We start from the raw sequence: 23,888 nt of genomic DNA on the forward strand, positions 1-23,888 counted from the left end.
TTAATTGTATAAGCACCGTAATAGGTGCTTACAATGTTAAAAGGACCCCCACGCCACCCGTACTATCAACGCCAACCCGAAACGTGGCGAGCGCAGCGGCGGTACGCGTCCTCCGACCTTTTCATACCCCACTATCCATGTCGGCGGGGAGTTGAATATATATATAGTGTGGCGAGCGCAGCGAGCCACCGAGCCCGAAGCGTGGTGAGCACACTGCGCCCCGCGAGGGGACGCGGAATACATGTGAAGTAATGCGCGTGCGCTCGCCACACTTCGGGCTCGGTGGCTCGCACTCTCCACACTATATAAAATCAACTCCACGCCGACGTGGATAGTGGGGGTATGAAAAGGTCGGAGGATGCGTAACGCCGCCCCTCGTGGGCTCGGTACGGGTTAACGTCAATACTGGGGGTGGCGTGGGGGTGAATTTAACATTGTAAGCACCCATTAGGGTGCTTATACAATTAAAAATCGTATTGGGGCTTATAAAATTTAAAATCGCATGCTATACGCCCGCATGCGATGAGATGCCATACAACTTAATTTCGTGGGCGCCGTGCAAGGAAACAAGTACCGTAATAATTTCTTGACCCTATCGCCACCTCTGATTGACCAGGGTACATGGTCAATCATCCTGTACTTTAGATTGGCTATGGTATGGTTTTTGTCAATGTAGTGGCGAGCTATAGGTTGATCACTTTTGCCCACATTCCAGGCTGCTCGAATATTAGATCGATGTTGCGCCATTCTCCTTTTGATTGTACACTCCGTCTTCCCTAAGTTCATAAGGCCACAGGGACATGTTATAGTGTATACAAAAAAGTTGTAGAGCATGTCAGTGGCCAGCGAATAATAATCTTTTTACCTGAGTGTGGGTGGTTGAAACTGTCTCCTGAAATTAAATAAGAACATGTAGTGCATCAGATAAATTTAAAGTTGCCGTTACCCCTAGTTAAGAAATGTTCCCTTTTCTGTGGGATTTTTAAACCTGTGATATCTGTTTTCATTATGGTATCTTTAATATTGCGGCCTCTGGTAAAACTGTGCATCACCTCTTTTTTGTGAAAACATTTCAATTCAGGGTCTGTGGTCACTATTTTTTTTATCTGTTTAGTGGTCTCATTACTCTGTGTATTGTATTCCATCACAAATGGAATCTTGGTCATCTGTTTCCTATCTTTTTTGGTGTTAATTAGGTCCTCTCTTTTTTGGGCTAAAGCTTTTTTTTTGGCCTTTTCTAGTATATTATTGGGGTTCCCCCTTGCTCGAAATTTGATGCTCAATTCTTGCTGGGTGGCCAGACTTAAAGCAGGACGGGCTCGTGATTGGCTGCCACCGCCGCCGCGTAATGACGTCATGACGCTGCGGGGTGGCATTGTGAATTTTGAGTAAAGACGGACGGGGCAGGGTGAAAAAGGGACTGAAAACTGCAGTCCCTTTAGAAACATTATGCAATAGTGACAAAGTTCTTTGGACAGACGGTTGTAAAAATATATCTAGAAACACAGCTATAGGTTTGCACAGAGACCCCCGGGTTGAAATGATCGATCTGCCCAGGGGCCCTAGGACCAAGGGGCCCACCCAATGGGAAAGACATTGGTGTGTGGAACAGAGGCCTCCCAGCCATGAAGAAGTGGTGCCAACCCACCCAGTGACAGCCGCATAGCCTGTGGAGTGAAGACCTCCTAGCTGGGGAGAAGCGCAGCTGCCCTATTAGCACAGAGAGCTGCCTCCTGCTACCCAAGTCCCGGCCATGCTGCTATACTCACCATTGCCAGAGGGGGAGAGCCGTTAAAAGAATCTGCTACCAAGTCCCGCCCGCTGCCGCTACACAAGCCGCTGCTGCCACAGGGGAGAGCCTGCTGGGGAGAAGCTGCCGAGTGAAGTGACACAGGGAGCCGCCTTCTAGCCCACCCACACTGAAGGGAGCTGTCCGCTGTAATAGCGGCATTTTCCGGTCAGTGCAGGGGGAGGCCCGGTATATTAACAACAAAGACCTAGCCATAAATAATAAGCTATAAAAAAACATTGTAAACCTAATTGTTCATTAAGCCCTTTTGGGGCTAAACTGTTAAGTTTATAGATCCACTTAGACTTGAGTTGCAAGAGCTTTTTTGCTCTATTGCCTCCTGGTAGACTAGATGGAATCTAGTCAGTTATTTTAGACCTAATACTGGCTATGCTATAGCAACTGGTTGGTCGCTATTATTAGCTGCCAAGGCTTGTTTTATTTATCTTCTTTATATTGGTGCTGTTTTCTCTATGTAAGAGAGCCCACATGGGCATGTAAGCATATAGATGACAAATGTAGATGAACATGTCACTGTGTGTGTATGTGTGTGTATGTGTGTATATATATATATATATATATATATATATATATATATATATATATATATATATATATATATATATATATATATATAGATCCATGGAGGACCGGCACTCCCTTTGCTCGTAGAAGCTTGCACTGGTGCCCTCACAGCTCAAATATGAGCAACTTGTAGAAGGAATGGGTGGGTGCGGCACTCAGCTATCGACACACAGGAAAAGACGACAGGAGACTGTCTAGTGTCAACGTTTCAGTGCTTTAATCAGCACTATCATCAGGATACACATATCATCAAGATACACATATATATATATATATATATATATATATATATATATATATATATATATATACACACACACACGTGGCCAAAATTGCGGACACTCTTTGAAATATTAATGTTTTTCAACTTTGAATGCTTATAAAAACTGTTAAACTTCACGCACAGCAATGCTTCATATATCAAATTAAAGGAAATGTTATGCTGAATTCAACACAATAACAATAAACAAATATTTGCATTACAAGAGAAGTTATACTACTTTCAAGTCAGATTGAAAAAGGGTTGATACTCAAGAGAGAATATCAGAAAAGAAACTCCCGGGTGGGGCACTACCTTCTAAGATATTGTGTGTAACAGTCTAAAATGTCAACTTTATTATTACTAAAATTGATCCTTTAGGTGGATCAAATGACGAACATGAGACAAGAACATACAGATAACATGAATAATAGTATACAATTTGAGAAAAATAGTGAAAATATATTGTAGAAGTCTGAGAAGAGGACTATATTGCCTCTATCTTTAGTATCACAAGAATATCAATATATTTGTGTGAGAAATTCCTTTCAGACTGGGCACGTCTTCACTTGACCAACAATTGGTTAACACATCAAAGCATCAAGGAAAAATATCTTATTTTGTAAAAAAGGGGGCTCACTGTCAAACAGCACACATTAGTCTAGTGAATATATTCACTTAAATTTAACTGCAGAGTAATAACTAGTATAAAGATGAAGGCAGTGATGAAGTACCTGGGCTATGTGTACTCGCGGGGTGGCTGCTGTCTGTGCTTACGGTGGCAATCAGATGTTTGCACAGTTGAGCGGACTCAGCGAGTGTCACAGGTACGAAGGTGGAGCAAAAGGGGGTTTCTGCTGTCTCCAGAGGCGACCAACCTGGCCCTGTTATACAGAGACAGCGCAGAGTCAGGTAGTGGGTCCTCCGGGGATGAGAGAACCCTGATAGGAGGGGGTCAGTAAAGAGAGCACCTTCACTATCAGTCCCTGGCATACGCTACTGTCCAGTGTGTATGTCCATAGACACAGTGAACACTGGTTGAGCGGTATGCCTGGGTGGTGAATTGCAGAAGGAAGTATAGATTGCACTGTGGTACTATTGTTTTGGCTTGTAAATCCCTATTGTACCATGCAAAGGTGGTAAATGAGAAAAAGATTTTTCAAAGAAGTGCAAGTCTATATTGTCACAGAGGGGATGTAATGCCCTATGTTGTCTTGGTCCAAGAGCAGAGCTAGACTGGTAGAATAAGGGGTCACCCTAGATTTGATGGACCTATTAGCCAGATGGCCTGTTTACAATAAATTGCTGATCTGTGGTCCTTGATAGGAAATAACACTGAAATGTCAATTATGAGAAATACTCTGTTGTAATTCAGTTATCTCCTATACAATGATTTTTAATTTACGATATAATTCCACATAAAGACCAAGGTGCAAGGAAAAAAATTCTTATGCAATGCAAAATACACAACTTTGAAAAATAAATAAATAAATAACTAAATAATTTACTGTATTAACGTGTAATGTAACACTCTGTCTCTGTGCGTTACAGAGTCACAGTTTTTAAATATACAGGTAACATTCACTGTGGTCAAATAACGTGCAACATAATATCCATGCGATCGTTTAGCAGTAGGTGACAAGCCACTGAATTAGAGTGTATAACAACAGGGTGTGAATAATAGGTAACCCCGTAGTTAGAATGACAGGGGATGTGTTTTTATATTAACAGAGATACTGCCCTGAGGGCTGTTAAACTCACGGACACCCGGTCCAGGGTGTGTCGCTGGCCACTCTGGACATCAGACGGCGAAATCCCCTAGTGTGTATACTCCAGTGAAGATACTGCAATCAATCAACCATGGATGTGTGGACTGTCACAGTAAATTTCTGTAAGGCGTGCTGTTTGCAGCGATAAGAGCCAGATGCGGGTATGTGAAGCGTGCAGGGTCCCACTCGTGCATAGCGGGGGCCTGGAGCAACCGAGACGTACGTTTCACTTTTGGAAGCTTTCTCAAGCTCAATCACACCGATTGAGAAAGCTTCCAAAAGTGAAACGTACGTCTCGGTTGCTCCAGGCCCCCGCTGTGCACGAGCGGGACCCTGCACGCTTCACATACCCGCATCTGGCTCTTATCGCTGCAAACAGCACGACCCCCGGCCAGCTGGCTCCTACCATATGCCGGCATAGCTGACGGAGAAATATACCGGCGGCTCTGTCCTCCTGCCGCCGACGGCACTAACACCTGGACGGGACATCTCATCCCCGCCGTTTTCCCGTCATAACCAGCTTACCTTAAGCCTAAGGCTCTCACTGATTAACAGCGCAGCCGACGGAGACACACAGCGGCGACTTCATTCACCTGCCGCCGACGGAACTAATCCCTGTACGGGATACTTAATCACCGTCTGTCTCCCCTGCTCAACTCAGCCGCCTTACAGAAATAACAGCTGAATTTACAGCTATACCTGTAGAAATCTCAAAAGACGCTGGGGATTTTTTCAAATTAACGCAGAGACTATCATCTTTATTATTTATCCGTATACACAGACTGCCCCTCTTTTGATCCATTTACTGTGACAGTCCACACATCCATGGTTGATTGATTGCAGTATCTTCACTGGAGTATACACACTAGGGGATTTCGCCGTCTGATGTCCAGAGTGGCCAGCGACACACCCTGGACCGGGTGTCCGTGAGTTTAACAGCCCTCAGGGCAGTATCTCTGTTAATATAAAAACACATCCCCTGTCATTCTAACTACGGGGTTACCTATTATTCACACCCTGTTGTTATACACTCTAATTCAGTGGCTTGTCACCTACTGCTAAACGATCGCATGGATATTATGTTGCACGTTATTTGACCACAGTGAATGTTACCTGTATATTTAAAAACTGTGACTCTGTAACGCACAGAGACAGAGTGTTACATTACACGTTAATACAGTAAATTATTTAGTTATTTATTTATTTATTTTTCAAAGTTGTGTATTTTGCATTGCATAAGAATTTTTTTCCTTGCACCTTGGTCTTTATGTGGAATTATATCGTAAATTAAAAATCATTGTATAGGAGATAACTGAATTACAACAGAGTATTTCTCATAATTGACATTTCAGTGTTATTTCCTATCAAGGACCACAGATCAGCAATTTATTGTAAACAGGCCATCTGGCTAATAGGTCCATCAAATCTAGGGTGACCCCTTATTCTACCAGTCTAGCTCTGCTCTTGGACCAAGACAACATAGGGCATTACATCCCCTCTGTGACAGTATAGACTTGCACTTCTTTGAAAAATCTTTTTCTCATTTACCACCTTTGCATGGTACAATAGGGATTTACAAGCCAAAACAATAGTACCACAGTGCAATCTATACTTCCTTCTGCAATTCACCACCCAGGCATACCGCTCAACCAGTGTTCACTGTGTCTATGGACATACACACTGGACAGTAGCGTATGCCAGGGACTGATAGTGAAGGTGCTCTCTTTACTGACCCCCTCCTATCAGGGTTCTCTCATCCCCGGAGGACCCACTACCTGACTCTGCGCTGTCTCTGTATAACAGGGCCAGGTTGGTCGCCTCTGGAGACAGCAGAAACCCCCTTTTGCTCCACCTTCGTACCTGTGACACTCGCTGAGTCCGCTCAACTGTGCAAACATCTGATTGCCACCGTAAGCACAGACAGCAGCCACCCCGCGAGTACACATAGCCCAGGTACTTCATCACTGCCTTCATCTTTATACTAGTTATTACTCTGCAGTTAAATTTAAGTGAATATATTCACTAGACTAATGTGTGCTGTTTGACAGTGAGCCCCCTTTTTTACAAAATAAGATATTTTTCCTTGATGCTTTGATGTGTTAACCAATTGTTGGTCAAGTGAAGACGTGCCCAGTCTGAAAGGAATTTCTCACACAAATATATTGATATTCTTGTGATACTAAAGATAGAGGCAATATAGTCCTCTTCTCAGACTTCTACAATATATTTTCACTATTTTTCTCAAATTGTATACTATTATTCATGTTATCTGTATGTTCTTGTCTCATGTTCGTCATTTGATCCACCTAAAGGATCAATTTTAGTAATAATAAAGTTGACATTTTAGACTGTTACACACAATATCTTAGAAGGTAGTGCCCCACCCGGGAGTTTCTTTTCTGATATTCTCTCTTGAGTATCAACCCTTTTTCAATTGTACTTACCTTACTCCCTGGGAGCACCTTCTCAACAACACTATATATCATAATTCATACGTTGATTGGAGAAAACCTTCTAACCCCATAGCAAATTAGTCCTGTGCCCTTGGCCTCCATCCCCTTCCCCCTTTTCCCTGAGCTACAGTTACTTTCAAGTCAGACAAGGAAGCACAGATGCGTGAGATTCAAGAGCAGATTGTAGTAACAGCTACTACTAGCCAATCGGAATCATCGTTCTGAGGACCAATGATCAGCTGTTGTATTTGAGCAGGTGCAAGGTCATGTTCAAAGGTGGGAAAGGTCAGTTTGGCTGTTTCATTTTTCAGAATAAAGTTGGTTACGGAAGTGCATTTATGGTTGGATTTTTGTGTGTTTGTTTAGTGCTATTGACAGTGTAAGAAATAAATAAAACGATGTCGTCCAGTAAAAGTGGTGACTGGTCACCCAGGAAGAGATCTAGGATTGTTGTTTTATGTGAAGATGATCTTTCGTATGCAGGAATTGTGAGAGAAGTTGGTGGGAATGTGACAACATCAGTAGTACAAAAGTTTTGTTTATGCTATCAGGAAACACAATCTATACAAAACAAAGAAGGAAAAGGCCGTAAAAAGTGCACAACAGCTGTTGATTATAGTAGAATAAAACAATTTTGTGTCAGGGACAGATGGATGTCATCTGCAGCCATTAGCAGTGAACTGAATGCAAATTATGTTTGTGTCAGTTCAAGAATGGTATGGAGAAGACTAACGGAGGTTGGCCTAAAAGATAGGATTCCTCGAAAAAAGCCATTGCTGACTAAAAAGAAGTGGGTAAAAGAACACATTGCATGGACAGAAGGTCAGTGGAAAGGGATATGGAGTGACGAAACTAAGATATCGATATTTGGTAGTGATGGGAGAAAATATGTGAGACGTAGCATTGGGGAAGAGGTACATCCAGATTGCATTCAAGCAACAACAAAGAATCCTGCAAGTGTTATGATCTGGGCATGTATGGCAGCAGATGCTGTAGGTCGCCTTCATGTCATAGATGGCACACTGAACAGTACAAAGTACATTGACCCCATCCTACAACCAAAACTTCTACCTTCTATCAGGGATTTGTTTCCAGATAATGCCCCATTTTTTTCAAGCAGGATTCAGCTCCCTGCCACAATGCACGGATATACAAACAGTGCTTCACAGAGAATGACATACAGGTGCTGGGAACCACATAGAACATTTGTGGTTCCATTTGAAAAAACTGGTACATCTGAGGCGTCCATCCAATAAAAGAGAATTAAATGAGGTTATAATTGTCTCATGGCGCCACATAATAAAGAAGGAAGAGCTCCAGACATTGGTTGGCTCAATGCCACGTCGCTGTGCTGCTGTCTTGAAAAATAAAAGATAGACTGATATGACAGTGACATCATAAGTACACAGGGATTTTCACCCTAAGGGTAGTTTTTACTGCATAAATACTCTTGTAATGCAAATATTTGACCTCTGTTTATTGTGTTTAATTAAGCATTAAGGGGAGGAATGTAACTAAGGGAAGAAATAAGGAAAAAATTGAAAAAGAAAGGGAAAATACTAAACCAAAACGTTCCATTATATCAGACCGACATAACTACTGCAGGGAGAGGGTAGGGAAACAAGTGCAGCAGTATAGGAGAAGGTGGGGGTTCCGTAGGTGGCCTAGCACTACCGCCCATATAAACCCAACAGGGAAGTCACTTAGTAAATAACACATCTGCAAGTTCGGTGTATGACTTGAAAAATATTATATAAACATTAATGTTATCTGTCATTCAGCAGAGAACTAACATAAAACCGGTTTGGCACGAAGATAGTAACAAAAGGCATGTTATGCTTAAATAGATAATGAATCTAATAAACAGACATCTGTTATACTTTGCCAAGGGGTCATACTCTAGGATGTGAGGAGAAAGAAATTGTCCAGGTAAAGGATTCACTAGTCACATACCACAAAGGGGTAAAGGAGTAGTCTCTCAAGTGTCCACCCATTCTAAACAGGGAGCGGAACTCCATTTAGAAGTGGAGGGGTGTTTTACCGTGATGTCACAATCTGAAAGGAGTGTGATTCCTGCATCAAGTGACGGTGTGTGTGGAGTCTTCATGGGTAATCAAAAGCTTGTCATTGCAGAAAAGTCTGGAAATATCTGTAGGCCTCCTAAGGTGTCTGCCTTTCCGGCCGATCTCGCAGCTCTCAAGATGCGCTCCTTGGTGGTGAAGAAGTGGACACGGAGGAGGGTGTCTCTGGGGAGAGAAGAAGAGATTGAGCGGGGTCTCGGTGGACACGGTCGATCAAGAGGTCCCTGTCTTCTGTGGAAGGCAGTAGTTTGCGGAACAGCGTAGTGACATAACCCTTCAGTTCAGGGTTGGACACTGAATCTGGAATCCCTCTTATTTTTATGTTGTTCCTCCTAGATCTGTCCTCGAGGTCTGCCATCTTGTTTTTAACTGCTTCAATTTCAGCCTGTTGTTGGTCATAGGAGGAGATGAGGTCATTATTTGAGGCCATCCCTCCATTTTTTTCTCAAGGTGATCTGTGCAGTCCCCAACAGCTATTAGGTCGGACTTGACTTCTCTAATCACAGTTGTTAAGTCTCTGGTCAGGTCAGATTTGACGGTGGACAATATCTGACATAGTAGTCCAGCTGTGAGTTGGGTGTCTGGAGCACAGTTGACCCCTGCCATTGAGAAAGACAGGCTAGATTTGCGTACAGGGGTGTCGGCTGCAAGCACTGCAACAGAGGCACCGGGGGATGCCCCCAGGGCCTGCCCGGCCCTCCGAGCGGGGAAAGAGACTCGAGGGGTAGGGACCTCTTTAGACTTCTTAGGGGACATGATATGCCTTAGAAGTTCTTCAGTAGATTGTGGGAATAGGGTTGGTCGAGGCTCCACGCACTAGTATAGTATAACGGAATGTAGCCTTTCTTTGAAATAAGCATGAGGCTGCGGGTCAAATGGGCGGTGGCATCTCAGGGCGCAGTATCACATCATAATGGAGTACGCTATCAGATCTTGGATAGGGGTAAAGATGTCATCTGGGACAGCAGGCGGTTTGCTTAATGGTGAAAAGTAATCCTCTGAGTATTGTATACTCAGAGGATTACCGAATGTACTCCACATCAACTTCTAGTATGGGCTTGATGTGGATGAGTATCCACATCAAGCCGAATGTACTCCTCATCAACTTCTAGTATGAGCAAAGGAGCTGGCGAGGGCCTCCTGGGGGTTGAAGCCTCTGACCAGGGTCTGAGGAAGCTCCACCGGGCCACTGAGGGGAGAAAGGGCAGGCAGTAGCTATGACGGAGAAGGTTTCAGGTAGAGTGAAAATCGGCCCAGTCTGGATGTAACAGGGCGTTAAATGACACAAATTGTTGGGCAGGCAGTGAGGGGCTGAGTGTTGTCAGACCTGCCAGGCAGGATGGCAAATCTGACTAGTTAACAGTGGGGGACACTTCTGACCCACTAGCCCACACCAAGCATAGGGAAAGGCTGCTGGGGGTGCGCAGCCTGTTCAGGGGTCGCTCAGGGTCACTCATCTCTGAGCAGATGGAGTGGGATGGAATTCAAGATGGCAGCCGCGAGTCCCTTTGATCACCCTGGGCAGTGGGGACAGCCTCCCTGGAGGTCTCTCAGGGTCCCCAGTAGAAGGTGGAGGAGGCACAGGTGCTGAGGATCTCTGTTGCGGCAGGAGCTGGAGGGAGAGCCCATCCAAGATGGCCACTGCTGTATCAAGCAGCCTGGGCTTACAGGGCGGGCAGCACCACTCACCCCTCTCCGCCGGGATTTAAACTGCATCCCAACCAATGTGCTAGTTATAACCTAAGTGGAGAGGCATCGGGTAATTCAGTACTTGAAAAGGATTTGGGAGTCCTAATAGAAAACAAACTGGGGTGAAAGTGCTCATTGTCACATAGCAACAAAAAGGCCAACAGAATTCTAGCATGTATTAAAAGGGGCATGGTAACCAGGGACTCAAAAGTAATCATGCCACTGTATAAAGCATTGATTAGACGAACCTTAAATATGGAGTACATTTCTGGGCCCCGCACTATAAAAAGGACATCATAGAACTAGAAAAACCCCAAAGACCAACAAGGCTAATTAGGGGAATGGAGAATTTAAGCTACAAGGATAGATTAAGCAATTTGGGACTATTTCCACTAGATAAGAGATGTTTAAGATGGAACATGCTCAACATGTACAAATATATCAAGGGCCAATATAAGGAACTATCAAGCACCCAGTTTACTGCAAGGAAGGAATCTAGGACTCGTGGGCACGAGCTTAGAATAGAAAAAAGATTTCGTTCCCTTAGAAGGAAAAATTTCTTTATGGTCAGAGCAGTCAAACTTTGGAACTCTCTTCCTGGGGAGGTGGTGTCGGCAGACACAATAAATATGTTTAAAATAAGGTTGAGCAAACATTTATTGGTTTAAAACATCCAAGGGTACAAATAAGAATCATAAACTGTCTTAAAAATATCAGAATATACTATATAACATGGGATAAGCTATTAAAACTATGTAACTATGGGCCTTATTTTGGTTCATTATTTCTGACAAAATCCTTCTTAGATGGGCAAAACCATGTGCACTGCAGGTGGGGCAGATGTAACATGTGCAGAGAGAATTAGATTTGGGTGGGGTTTTACTTCAAAATGAGATCTATATTGCAGTGTAAAAATAAAGCAGTCAGTATTTTCCCTGCACAGAAACAAAATTACTCACCCAAATCTAATTCTCTCTGCACATGTTACATCTGCCCCCCCTGCAGTGCACATGGTTTTGTCCATCTAAGAAGGATTTTGTCAGAAAGAATGAACCAAAATAAGGCCCTATGTAACTGTCTAACTATTATCACAATATATATATCACTTATATAAAGCGTGATACAGTAGTTGAAAGGAAATCTCTAATTTTTTGGTCATAATGACTGTCTTTCAATAGCTGAGGAAAAACCTCCCCCTTCTCTTATCGATATATTTTTTTTTCTTTTTGCACTGCTTCGCTTGCTTCATCCTGTAGATTATTTGATTATATGTATAAAGTATTTTTATATACTGTTTCAGATTTTAAACATATTACAGTGTGAAGGATTCACTCCATTGTACCAGGCCTTGTTAAAAGGTCTTTTTTTGGTATCTACACCAAGTATAAGTTTTATGTTCTGTATGTATTGATGTTAGATATGAGGATGCTTAAAATTTGCTTCCTTCTTTTTCTTTCTGTATCACCTTTAGCCATGCCCCTGATGAAGTTGTTTTGATGAAACACATTGGGTTGGTTTTTAATAAAAAAGTCTTCTGAATGAAGTCTACATCTTTATTTTTGAAAATCAACAGACGTCCATATCTCAACTGTGACAATTTAATGTCCATATTTTTACTAATTTGTGTAGGCTTGGTGATACTTATTGGAGCGCACAGCGCACTCTGATAATCCCTTTGTTTGCTTTGTGTATCCTTAGTCTCTTATTGATCAATACAGTGCATTATTAGGATATTGTGTGTGTGTGTGTGTGTGTGTGTGTGTGTGTGTATGTATGTATGTATGTATGTATGTATATATATATATATATATATATATATATATATATATATATATATATATATATATATAGTGGAAGTCGAAATTGCACCTCTACGCAATTAAGGTATTACGACCACCCTCTGTGCAATTCCATTACGCCATTTGCGTCTTATTAGCTTAAACGTAACTACCAGGGTCGGACGTGAAACATTTTTAATGGTTCATTTTTTTATATGTTCTCTTGTGTCTTTCTTATGTGTGTGAAACCCTTGTGTGTAAATCCAAACCAAGTTTCTATTTAACTTGTCACAATTGCTGTCAACAGTTGCAAAGGTCAGTATAGTGAAACAATCACTATATATGACCTTACAGATACCTAGTCTGTGTTATAGAATGAATCAGTGTGCGTAAGAAACAAAGGATATAATTCTAGCTCACACCAGTTCTCAGTTTCACCTCACCCCAAGGACAAAGAAACAAGCATGCTCTGACGAGATTCCCGTGAACAGGAAGACATCCCGGTGAAGCTGAGAGCCAAGTCCCTTTACTGCAGCCAATGATATTCTAGCTTGTCCCTACTCCCCCTTGCTTTAAAGTCTGGCCCCGAGATCGCTGAGAGACACGTGATCTAAACCAAACACATTCTCAGGATAATGGAGGAACCCTATCCAATCGTGGTATCTGCTCCTTTTGATGGTAATTGTATCCCTTATATGTGTTAGTTCTTATGTGTGTTAGCGGCACCTGCATTTATATCTATTGTAGTAATGTCTCTATTCCATGTATAAGCTGTACTGTACTATTCTATAGTTTATATACATGTGTATTGTTTTCTACACTGTACCCCCCTGCGTCTACTTTAAACTTCAATATATATGGCACGTGGTCAGATCCGTGATCACCACATAACCAATGTCTGCGTGTATTATTTCTTTATAATCAAACGAGCGTCTCGAACGCATTATCAGCTGTAATCGTAATCAGTGTGCAATACGATTGATGGAATTGGTGAGCTGATCGTGTACTTAAGGTTATAAAGTAATATTCATTTCATAAACTCTCATTGAGAGTCTCATTCGCAGATGCGTCTGCATAGTACGTTTTAATATCTGTCCGGCTGCATTAGACATTATATAAAGGGTATAGCTTTAATTCCTATATAGCAGGGAACAGGTTAATCTTGTAAAGAATCTGTACAATAGAGCCAGAAGCCTCTATTCATATGCAAATGTGGTTTACAACTATAGTTACAGTATAACTACTATATTATCCACTGGTTTATTAAAATATCAGTTTTGATTTTATATATATATATATATATATATATATATATATATATATATATATATATAGCGTGGTGGGAGCGGCGGCACTCAAATAAACTGACACAAAACGACCTGGATAACCCAACGTTTCAAGACCTGGTGGTCTCTTTATCAAGGAGTGAAGACCTCCTTGATAAAGAGACCACCAGGTCTTGAAACGTTGGGTTTATCCAGGTCGTTTTGTGTCAGTTTATTTGAGTGCCGCCGCTCCCACCACGTTCTCTATTGATACCCTCAGGGGATCTTCCGCGGGGGGCACCAGTTGTATACCCATTGACCCAGGAGGAGTGCCGCAGCCATCCAATTGCCATATATATATATATATATATATATATCCAGCTTGTGGACCGGCACTTCCCACGAATGCAAGTACAAATGCGCTGCGTGCCTTTGTAGAATAGGTAGTAGTCGGGATCCTTGAGAACAGGAAAACACGTCACTGCAGCATGAAGTTTCAAAAGAAGTAAGACTTCAAATTTATTGCATAGCCCCAACGGCTCGTTTCGGGGTTTTCATACCCCTTTATCAAGAGGCAATAGCATGCTGCAGTGACGTGTTTTCCTGTTCTCAAGGATCCCGACTACTATATATATATATATATATATATATATATATATATATATATATATATATATATATATATATATATATATATATATATTTTATATAATGCTTTGCAGATTGGCACTCTCCCTCTCTGTGTGGTCACTTACAATTAATGTAGAATGCGCAGTGAATAAAGGCGGCACTGTTATTTGTCACATTATATGATCTTTTGGAAATTCCTCTGAGATGTATCTTGGCCTGTCCATTTGTGCCTACTAAGAAGTCTTGCCCCTTCTTTAACCTTTGCTACACAGAATGCAAGTTTGAAGAATGCACCAGAGCAATTCCCCCTGTATAATCTTTGGGAGTGCCAGGTGTAAAACCTGCATTATATATATAGATATAGATAGATAGATAGATAGATATATCTATCTATATATATATATATATATATATATATATATATATATATATATATATATACATACAGAGTATCATTAATTTATTACTAATAGTATTATAGTATTATATTCACTTACTCCACCTTTATGGATTGTTTCAGGTTACAATGAAAAAATTGTTGCATTCTTACGCCAACCAAACATTTTTGAAATTCTTCAGGAGCGTCAACATGAGCTATGCAGGAATCATTCTCTCAGGTAGGTCTACATTGCTCCAAAGTATGGTATTACAGCAGTAGTTATGTATAGTGGTTAATTATTGGATTTGTGGATATGGAGCTGATTACATACTGTTTGTAGGGGGAAATGTAATAGGATGAGAGGATCAGAAAGTGAGAGATTTTTTTAAAAGCGTCAAACATTTACACTGCAAAACAAATTTCAACTTAAAGTGTAAATGATTGCCGCTTTAAAAAACTGGAGATTTGTTACCAAATCTTTCACTCTCTGATTCTCTCTTTCTATTACATTTTCCCCTCAGTATGCATATTATCTGAAAGCAACATGAACTTATGATTTACAAAATTATAATGGAGGCATCTCTTTGATGTTGTAGACTGTGGCAGTGGGGAGACAGAGGACACTGCTGCTGCAACAGCAGATTCAGGGGAGAACTATGCTTTGGGGACAGCATAAATGCTCTAGAAGCAGTGTCCTTTCTCTCTGTGTGCAGCTGCACAAATTTTTTTTTTTTATTTACTGTGGATGTAACTGGCCACACATCCATGCACTGGCCATGCTCCCTGTGACTACCTGGGCCTGGCATGGCTATTGGCACTGCTGAGCTGGAATGCACATTGGATGATAGAGTGGCATATTTTGTAGGCCTAGGACACTGTGCATGTGGCCGAATAAAGGACAGCCTAGCTACGCCACTATTCATATGAGCGTATGTGTGTAGGTGGGGGTATTCTGCACTTTCAGAGATGCCAACAGGCTCTCCCTGAACTATGAATAGATGGCATGTGAATGCACACAGCATCTATTCACTGACTACTCTACATATCAAGGCAGCGGTAATGGTGCTTCCACACACTTGGGACACTGTGGCTTGTGGATTTGACAGCTGGCCAATCTCAGAAAAATGTAGACTTGTAGTGTATGCTCTGTAAAGGTTAGAGGGTTGGAGGAGATTTTAAACTAGGCGACGGGGGGGGGGGGGGGGGGGGGGCAGCAAGACATTATGGGACCATCAGGGAGAGAAGCCGGACTGGGATCAGGAATCATATGGGGGAAGGAGATGATCTTAGTATACCGGAAGGATGTAATGACAGAGGAAGAATTCCCAGAACTATAAAGAGGGCAGGCAGTGTGCATGGTGGGGAGGCCTGTAGAGAGTCTATTGAAGGGGAGAGGGGAAAGAGGAAGCTAGTAAAGAATTCAAATGGGTCCTGGGGTGAAACTAATCACAATATTAGAGCCATATCTAAAAATAAACATAAATTAAAATGCTTACTGGCTAATGCAAGAAGCTTAGTGAGTAAAATCGGGGAGCTAGAAACGGTGATCAGTAGGGACGACTACGACATCATTGGTATTACAGAAACATGGTGTAATGAGTCTCATGACTGGGCATTAAACATGGAGGGATATACACTCTACAGGAAAGACAGGTAAAATAGAAGGGGGGGGTGTGCCTATATGTAAATAATAACTTAACATCATGTGAGAAAAATATGAGCACACACCTGGAAGAAGACAACTCGGAGACAGTGTGGGCAGAGATAACCGACAATCATAAAAAAAAAAAATTTTTTATAATAGGGGTATGCTATAGACCACCAAATGTAAACGAAAGGGAAGAGTCTCTTCTTTTAAACCAAATCAAACAAGCATCAAATCAGGGTCAGGTATTAATTATGGGGGATTTTAATTTACCCGACATTGATTGGGAAAACGAAACAGGTTAATCAGCAAGAAGCAATGGGTTCTTAAGCTTACTTAAAGACCAGTTTATTACACAAACGGTAGAAACTCCAACTCGTGATGAGGCACTCTTGGACTTAGTATTAACAAATAACACAGACTTAGTTCCAAACACAAAAGTAATTGAACAATTAGGGAACAGTGATCACAATATGGTTTCACTGGAAATCAACTTCAGTAAATTACATCAAAAAGGATCTGCAAAAATACTAAACTTCAGAAAAGCGAACTTTGAATTATTCAGGGAAGCCCTAACAGGAATTGGGTGGGAAACGGTTATGGAGGGAAAAAATGCAGAGGAAATGTGGGATACTCTAAAAAAGGTGCTTGATTCACTAACTATGGAATACATTCCTAAAGTAACTAAAGGTAAATTCAACAAAAAAAAGCCACCATGGTTGGACAAAGAAGTAAGGTCAGCTATCAACAATAAAACCAAAGCCTTTAAATTCTATAAAAATAACTTGAATGAGGAGGCGTTCGCAAAATACAAAGAATCAAACAAAACTTGTAAAGGGGTAATCAAAGCAGATAAAATATTATATGAAGAGTGCATAGCCACTGAAAGCAAAACCAACCCAAAGAAGTTTTTTAAATACATAAATAGTAAACGTTTAATTAAGGAAAACATAGGCCCACTAACTGATACTAGTGGAAAAAGTGTTACTGAGGACAAGGGAAAAGCAAAACTGTTAAATGAGTTCTTCTCATCAGTATTTACTAAGGGAGAGCAGACTGTGGAACGAACATTTACCACAAACGGGACAAATAAGCCAGATCTCATTGTGGATTTCACGCCGAAGGAAATAATACTGAGGCTAAGCAAACTCAAAACAAATAAATCACCAGGGCCAGATGGGATTCATCCGAGGGTATTAATGGAATTAAGGGATGAACTAGCTACCCCCCTACATTATATCTTTAGCAAGTCACTATCGTCAGGTATAGTACCAAAAGATTGGAGAATAGCAGAGGTAGTGCCAATATTCAAAAAAGGAAAAAAGGAAGATCCCGCTAATTACAGACCCGTTAGTTTAACATCAATTGTGGGTAAACTATTTGAAGGATTTTTAAGGGATGGTATCCAAGGATATTTCTTTGCCCAGAAAAGCTTTTATTCTTGACTCTATTCTATTCATTCTCACGCACAATTATTTTATTTTTGATGATCAATACTATCTACAACAGCTTGGGACGGCCATGGGGACCAGATTTGCACCTAGTTTTGCAAACCTCTATATGGGCTGCCTTGAGGACCAATTTATATGGGGTGGCCCATATAGAGAGAATCTGGTCCTCTATGGACATTTCATTGATGATCTCTTTATTATTTGGAAGGGTGGACACGATTTGGCACTTGATTTTTTAAAATATCTTAATTCCAACATTTATAATCCCACTTTTACTCACACGTTTAGTTTCACATCTGTTAATTTCTTGGATATTGCGTTTTCAATCCAAAATGGCTTCTTAATCTCTACAACTATATGAAGCCATTCGGCACTAACAATTATCTTCATTTTGATAGCCGACACCATATACCTTGGATCCGCAATATACCAAAAGACTCCTTCGAAACTGCACAATGGATAGTGATTTTCAATCCCAATGAAAAATATGTTGGGTCACTTTAAGAGAAGAGGTTACCCTGAAAAGCTATTAACCGAAGCTTTCCATCATGTAGTAAATGTTGAGAGGAACAGTTTACTGAAACAAAAAAAACAGTCCACAGAAATCCGTGAAACTATAAATCTCTAGTCTCTTGCATTAATCTCTAAATTTAATAAAGAATCTCAGAATATTAAGAAAATATTATTAAGAGATTTTGAAATCCTCAAATATGATAAGATTCTACAGGGCTCCTTGAATCAAGCAAAGATAATATTTAGAAGGAATCAAAACATAAGAGATCAGATAGCACCTAGCCTACTTCCCTCACTTCCATCAGGGTCACAATCTTCCTGGCTCCCTTCTAAACCTTTAGGTAACTTTAGGTGCAATAAAAATATCTGTTTAACGTGCAAACATATGGTTAATAGGGCCAACACAGTGACATCTTTCCATAATACCAAAACTTTTACTCTTAAACAATTCATGAATTGTGACACAGTATACTCCGTTTACCTTCTTGAATGTCCCTGCAAACTACAGTACGTGGGGAGAACAACACGTAGTATCAAAATGAGATTCAGAGAACATTGAACCAATATTCTTTAGAGGATCCCTAATCACAGTTTTTCTCGCCATTTCTCTCAATTCCATGGTGGTGACCCTAGTGGACTCACTATTATGGCAAATGAACATATTTACATCACTAAGAGAGGTGGTGATCATTTTAGAAAACTGTGTCTAGCTTGAATCATCATGGATTTTTAGATTAGATACTCTTAATTCATTAGGATTAAATGAGGCTCTTGATTTAACGTGCATGGACTAAGCCTTGTTAGGATATATGAGTCTATATCTTGATTTAGCTTATCATCCAATGTAATACACTCTAAATAATGGCCTATTTTTTGTCATGCCGGTTAATATAGTTTTGTACGTCCGCTCTGTACGGACTGAGTTGACCGACATCTACTTGTTGTGCATTGTGGGGGTACGCCCTATGACATCATTATTTTGCAGTTGTCGCTCCCCTCACTCCCTACTCAGAGTATAGAAATATATATATAATTTCAATATTGCTTTCTTATTTAATTATACACCATCCTTTTAAGGGTATTGCTTACTGTCTGTACTATATACCAATTTAATGGTTACACAAGTATCTAAATGATTAAAATGTTCTAAATATAAGAGATCATAAGCAATTAATACTATCCTTTTTTATATATTAAAAAAAATGATTTATCTATTTATTTTCCTATTTTACTTTATCCATTTATTTTTTTATAAATTTTTTTGTCGAGCCATGTCTAATATGACTATACTCCTTCTAAGATACATCTATTGTATATGTCTCTATTCTAAATTAATGGTTTCATATTATATTATCCGCTTCAATCTCTCTTTCCTTGAATACAAGCTCTGTAGTATAATCCTCGTTTTGCTTCAAACGAACAGACACCATATGTAATTGGGATTTGCTGATTAGCAATTTTTGTCTAATGCTAATAGTATGAAATTAAATTAATTCTACTTCAGTATTAATTTAAATTCTATATACTTGCGATAACTTATAATTGAAAGTTAGTAAACATTTTTCTTAAAGTGGTTATTTTTATTATATGTATAAATTCTGATCATAATACTGGACACACTTGTTTAGCTAATTATGCACTTTTTTAAATTGATTAATTGATTGATTGTTAGGAGCACTCCAGCCTTTAAATAGCACCACCAAAGGAAGCCTTAATTCGTCTTGAAAAAGTTTCTGATCACCATAGAAATGAAACGCGTTGACATACGTCACTTCCACTATATGTCACCACATTTGCATTCTGCGTGGATCCAGTCTCTGCTCCATCAGCGGTTCGGCCGTGTCTCCCGACATATGAGACGCCGGAGCCTGTCAGCAGCCCACACTTCTATCCAGTGAGAACTGCTAATCACTGGCCTACCTTCACCCCGGCAGGCAAAAAATTCCTTGCTACATCTGTTCACTCTGGCGGGTTGAGAAATTCCCCGCTTCATCGCAGCCCAGCTGCGCCATATATACGGGATAACTACTGCCACTCAGTGGGTCGAGCCGTCAGTTCATCAGGCTCCCCGTCCTCCAACAGCCACCATTACTTGTTATGGAGGGTGAGCAAAATATATATAAAAACGTTCAACAATTTATGCCACAGACTGTACCACTGCCTAACAGACTGCTATTTGCATGTTCAGCTCACACGCTAATTGGCTTTGTGTATGCTACTGGCTTTTCTTATTCTATTAACCCGTTTGGCTCAGAAACTTACTTCTTACAATTGGTAATATTGATTTATATTTACCTTCTAACTAACAATATCTATACAAGGAGTCATTATTATTATTACAATTTTATTTATAAGGCGCCACAAGTGTTTTGCAGCGCCGTACAAAGGAACAATACAGGGAGATAAAACTTGGCATACCATTGAGTAAATAACAAAAGTAGAGTACAAATAAAGAGCACCACAGTTCAATACACATTACAGCTTAAATATAACTAGTGAGGACTCAATCAACATACAACTAGAGGCTTGAGGCCAATGATGGAGATGAGTATGCGGATGAAGATGGTCACTGAGTGTTTGAGTATAGGAGTGCTGTGAGTGAAATGTGAAGAGAAGAGGGCTTTGACAGCAGGAGGGAAGAGGGCCCTGCTCGGAGGAGCTTACAATCTGGAGTTCTTTGTGAAAACGTGATTGCTACATTTTATTGGTGTTTTATTTAGTTTTTTTATTTTATTTTTCATATTATTAAGTATATTATTCCCAATTTGTATTGCTCCTTATATTAAGTAATTACATGTGAATTTATATAAATATTTTATTCTTACTGTGTGTCCAGTATACATTTTGTTCAGTGGTATTTTCTCAGAGCATTATATCCACTAAGCAGCGCAAGGTGTTTCAACCTCTACACATAGTCTACCGCCTTCTCTAATTTTCCACCATTTACTGGGATGTTATTCTCACATATGGGGGAATTACTTTACCTTACCTTTCCTTATTTAATTTGGTGTTGAGATAGATGCTGTGTTTTAAATCTGCGTACGTAGTGCGCAGTTGTCGGAATGATTCGTACGCCAATGTGTGCTTCTTATATAAGCGGTATATATCGGTATATTTTGCAGATATTGTCCAGGCCTGGGCAGGTTGCTCTCGTGGTTGTCTCCTCAGGTTATTGTCCATGTGTAATATATATAGTTACATAGTAGGTAAGGCTGAAAAAAGACTTGCGTCCATCTAGTTCAACCTGGTATAGATATCCATTGCTGATTTGGTAGGTTCTGGTATTTTACAGACAAATTATATTTCTTATTTGTACCCATGGATGTTTTTCTCCAGTAAATGTTTGTCCAACTTTGCCTTGAACGCATTTAATGAGCCAGCCATTACCACCTCTCTGGTAATGATATATACTGTATTATATAGTATGTGATATATAATGGTGTACTCTATTCTAAGATTTCATTGGTAGGCTTTTCTTCAATGCATGCAGACGTTTACAGGGGCATGTTTCATATTCAAATTTCTATTGATGTGTGTGCAAAGGATAGAACGGATGGCATGGCACCATGTTCAGGAGCCATTCGATCTTTTGCCTCCTTCTGAACTTTTATATTTCTTTGCTTATTGCAAAGTAGTTGTGTGGGTGATTTGAATTGAAGAGGTGTACTTAGTTTATAGAGTATACAGGGAGGGGGGAATGGGAATGTCGAAGCATACCGTTGTAGATATAATGGTGTTTTTTGTTTGTTTTTTAGCTGCTATTTGGATTACTGCATGTCTTTATGATGTTTTTCTGGTTTCTGTGCATTTTCTTGGGATACCGATCACATACACGTACTGTATGCTACTTTGCTGTGTAATGTTACCACTTCAGAAAAATGACCTCTAACACTGTCTCGTTCCTCACCTGGAATATCAGGGGACTAAACCACAAAATTAAGAGGGCATTGTTACTTAGGCAGTTAAAACAGTATAACTCTGATGTTGTCTGTTTGCAAGAAACTCATTTGGTTGGCTCTAAGGTGCTAGCCCTTATGAAACCGTGGGTGGGGTGGTCCTGTCACTCGACCCACAAGTCCTCCTCGGGAGAGATATCCATTTTGGTCCGTAAGACACTCCCATTTACTGTAGAACAAATGCAGATTGACCCCTGGGGCAGATCGGTTTTCTTAAAATGCAAGCTGCACTCCCTATCCATATTACTTATTGCGGTGTACATTCCATATCTACATTCCATTAAATATCTGGCCGATGGCCTTGACTCATCTAGAAAGAATTGGCTGAAGGCCCAAAGGGCTTGGACTGATTGCTAAGGCCATATTTAAACTGCTGTTAAACAAACACTCTCAATATGTAATGGGGGACAGGCCGGGAAACTTTCTGGCTCGCTTGGCAAGGACAGAGAGTCCCAATATTGCAATACCCGAGCTAGTGTATATCGCTGTTGTTAGATATGATACCACCGCTGACATTGTACGGCAATTCTATGTGTACTATAGTCTATGGGAATATTTGGATGCTATACCACTTTTAATGAAATGTTTGAGTCCAAGGGTGACATTTAATAGGAGTCGATTTGTGGGTTTTTTTGCAATATTTTCGCATAAAAACGTCGATAACGCATTTTTTCGAATTTTTTGGCCAAATCGCACATTTAATATGGTGCGCAACGGCCCGTTTTTGCATTTCTAAAAGTGTGTTAAAAAATCGCACTTAATTCGCATCCAGATGTTTTCGCACAGAAAAGTATACTTATTTAATGGCATGGGCAAACGGAAATCGCACTTTTTTGGTCGATATAAATCGCACTTTTTTCAGACCAGGGTCTGATGTGCGAATTGGTCAGAGACATGCACAGATCATTGTGATCTGTGCATGTTTCTGGTGTAAAAAATAGAGTAGGATTTCCTTCCACAGGTCCCCCATGGATTTCTTCGGATCCAGGACCCCGGACTCTTCAGCCCTGGAGCCCCGGACCAGCCCCGGAGCCAAGGCACCGGAACCGGACCCTGGGACCAACCGACGGGCTCAAGATAGGTAAGTATCAGTATGTATGGGCTTTGGATGTATTAAAGTTTTATTTTTAATGGGTGTAAGTGTGTGTTTATTTAACTACAAGTGCCAGCGGGCCCTTTAAAGCCCGCGCATGCTGGAACTTGTGGTTCTCCAAGTCCCAGCATGCGGGGGAGGCTTGCTGGGACTCATAGTTCCACGGTATAAGACAATAGTTTATCATCTATTTTTTACACCAAATATCAGCTCGATGCCCACTGCCCAGGGGCATCGAGGACAGCCCCGGGCTTCAGCATGGGCAGGTAAGTTCTGGAGGGGGGGACCCCTTCTTTGGGGGGGTCCCCACTCCCCCAGGACCCGTGCCCATCCTGACCGGTCAGGGGGATGAATGCTTTGGCAGGGGGGACTTGTATAAAAAGTCTCCCCCACGGCTGTGGCATTACCCTGCTGGCTGGTTGGGCCCGGTGCTGGTTCTTGAAATAAGGGGGACCCCTACTCGTTTTGTCCCCCGTATTTTGGGAACCAGGACCGGCCCTTGAGCCTGGTGCTGGTTTTATAAAAATCCAGGGGAAACCTATTTGTTTTGCCC

The 23,888-nt window shown here is 40.9% G+C and overlaps 1 protein-coding gene across 2 annotated transcripts in view; it reads left to right on the forward strand.

The window, feature by feature from the left end:
• HECW2 (HECT, C2 and WW domain containing E3 ubiquitin protein ligase 2) overlaps positions 1-23,888 on the forward strand; it is a 478,030-nt gene that overhangs the window by 299,622 nt on the left and 154,520 nt on the right. For both annotated transcript variants that reach the window (XM_083153595.1, XM_083153596.1), the window contains one exon: positions 14,819-14,915. In XM_083153595.1, coding sequence (XP_083009721.1) covers positions 14,819-14,915 — 97 coding nt within the window. The remainder of the gene's footprint in view (positions 1-14,818; positions 14,916-23,888) is intronic.

The sequence above is a fragment of the Crinia signifera genome, chromosome 7, assembly GCF_055691185.1.
Source record: "Crinia signifera chromosome 7, ASM5569118v1, whole genome shotgun sequence".
Classification (NCBI taxonomy): domain Eukaryota; kingdom Metazoa; phylum Chordata; class Amphibia; order Anura; family Myobatrachidae; genus Crinia; species Crinia signifera.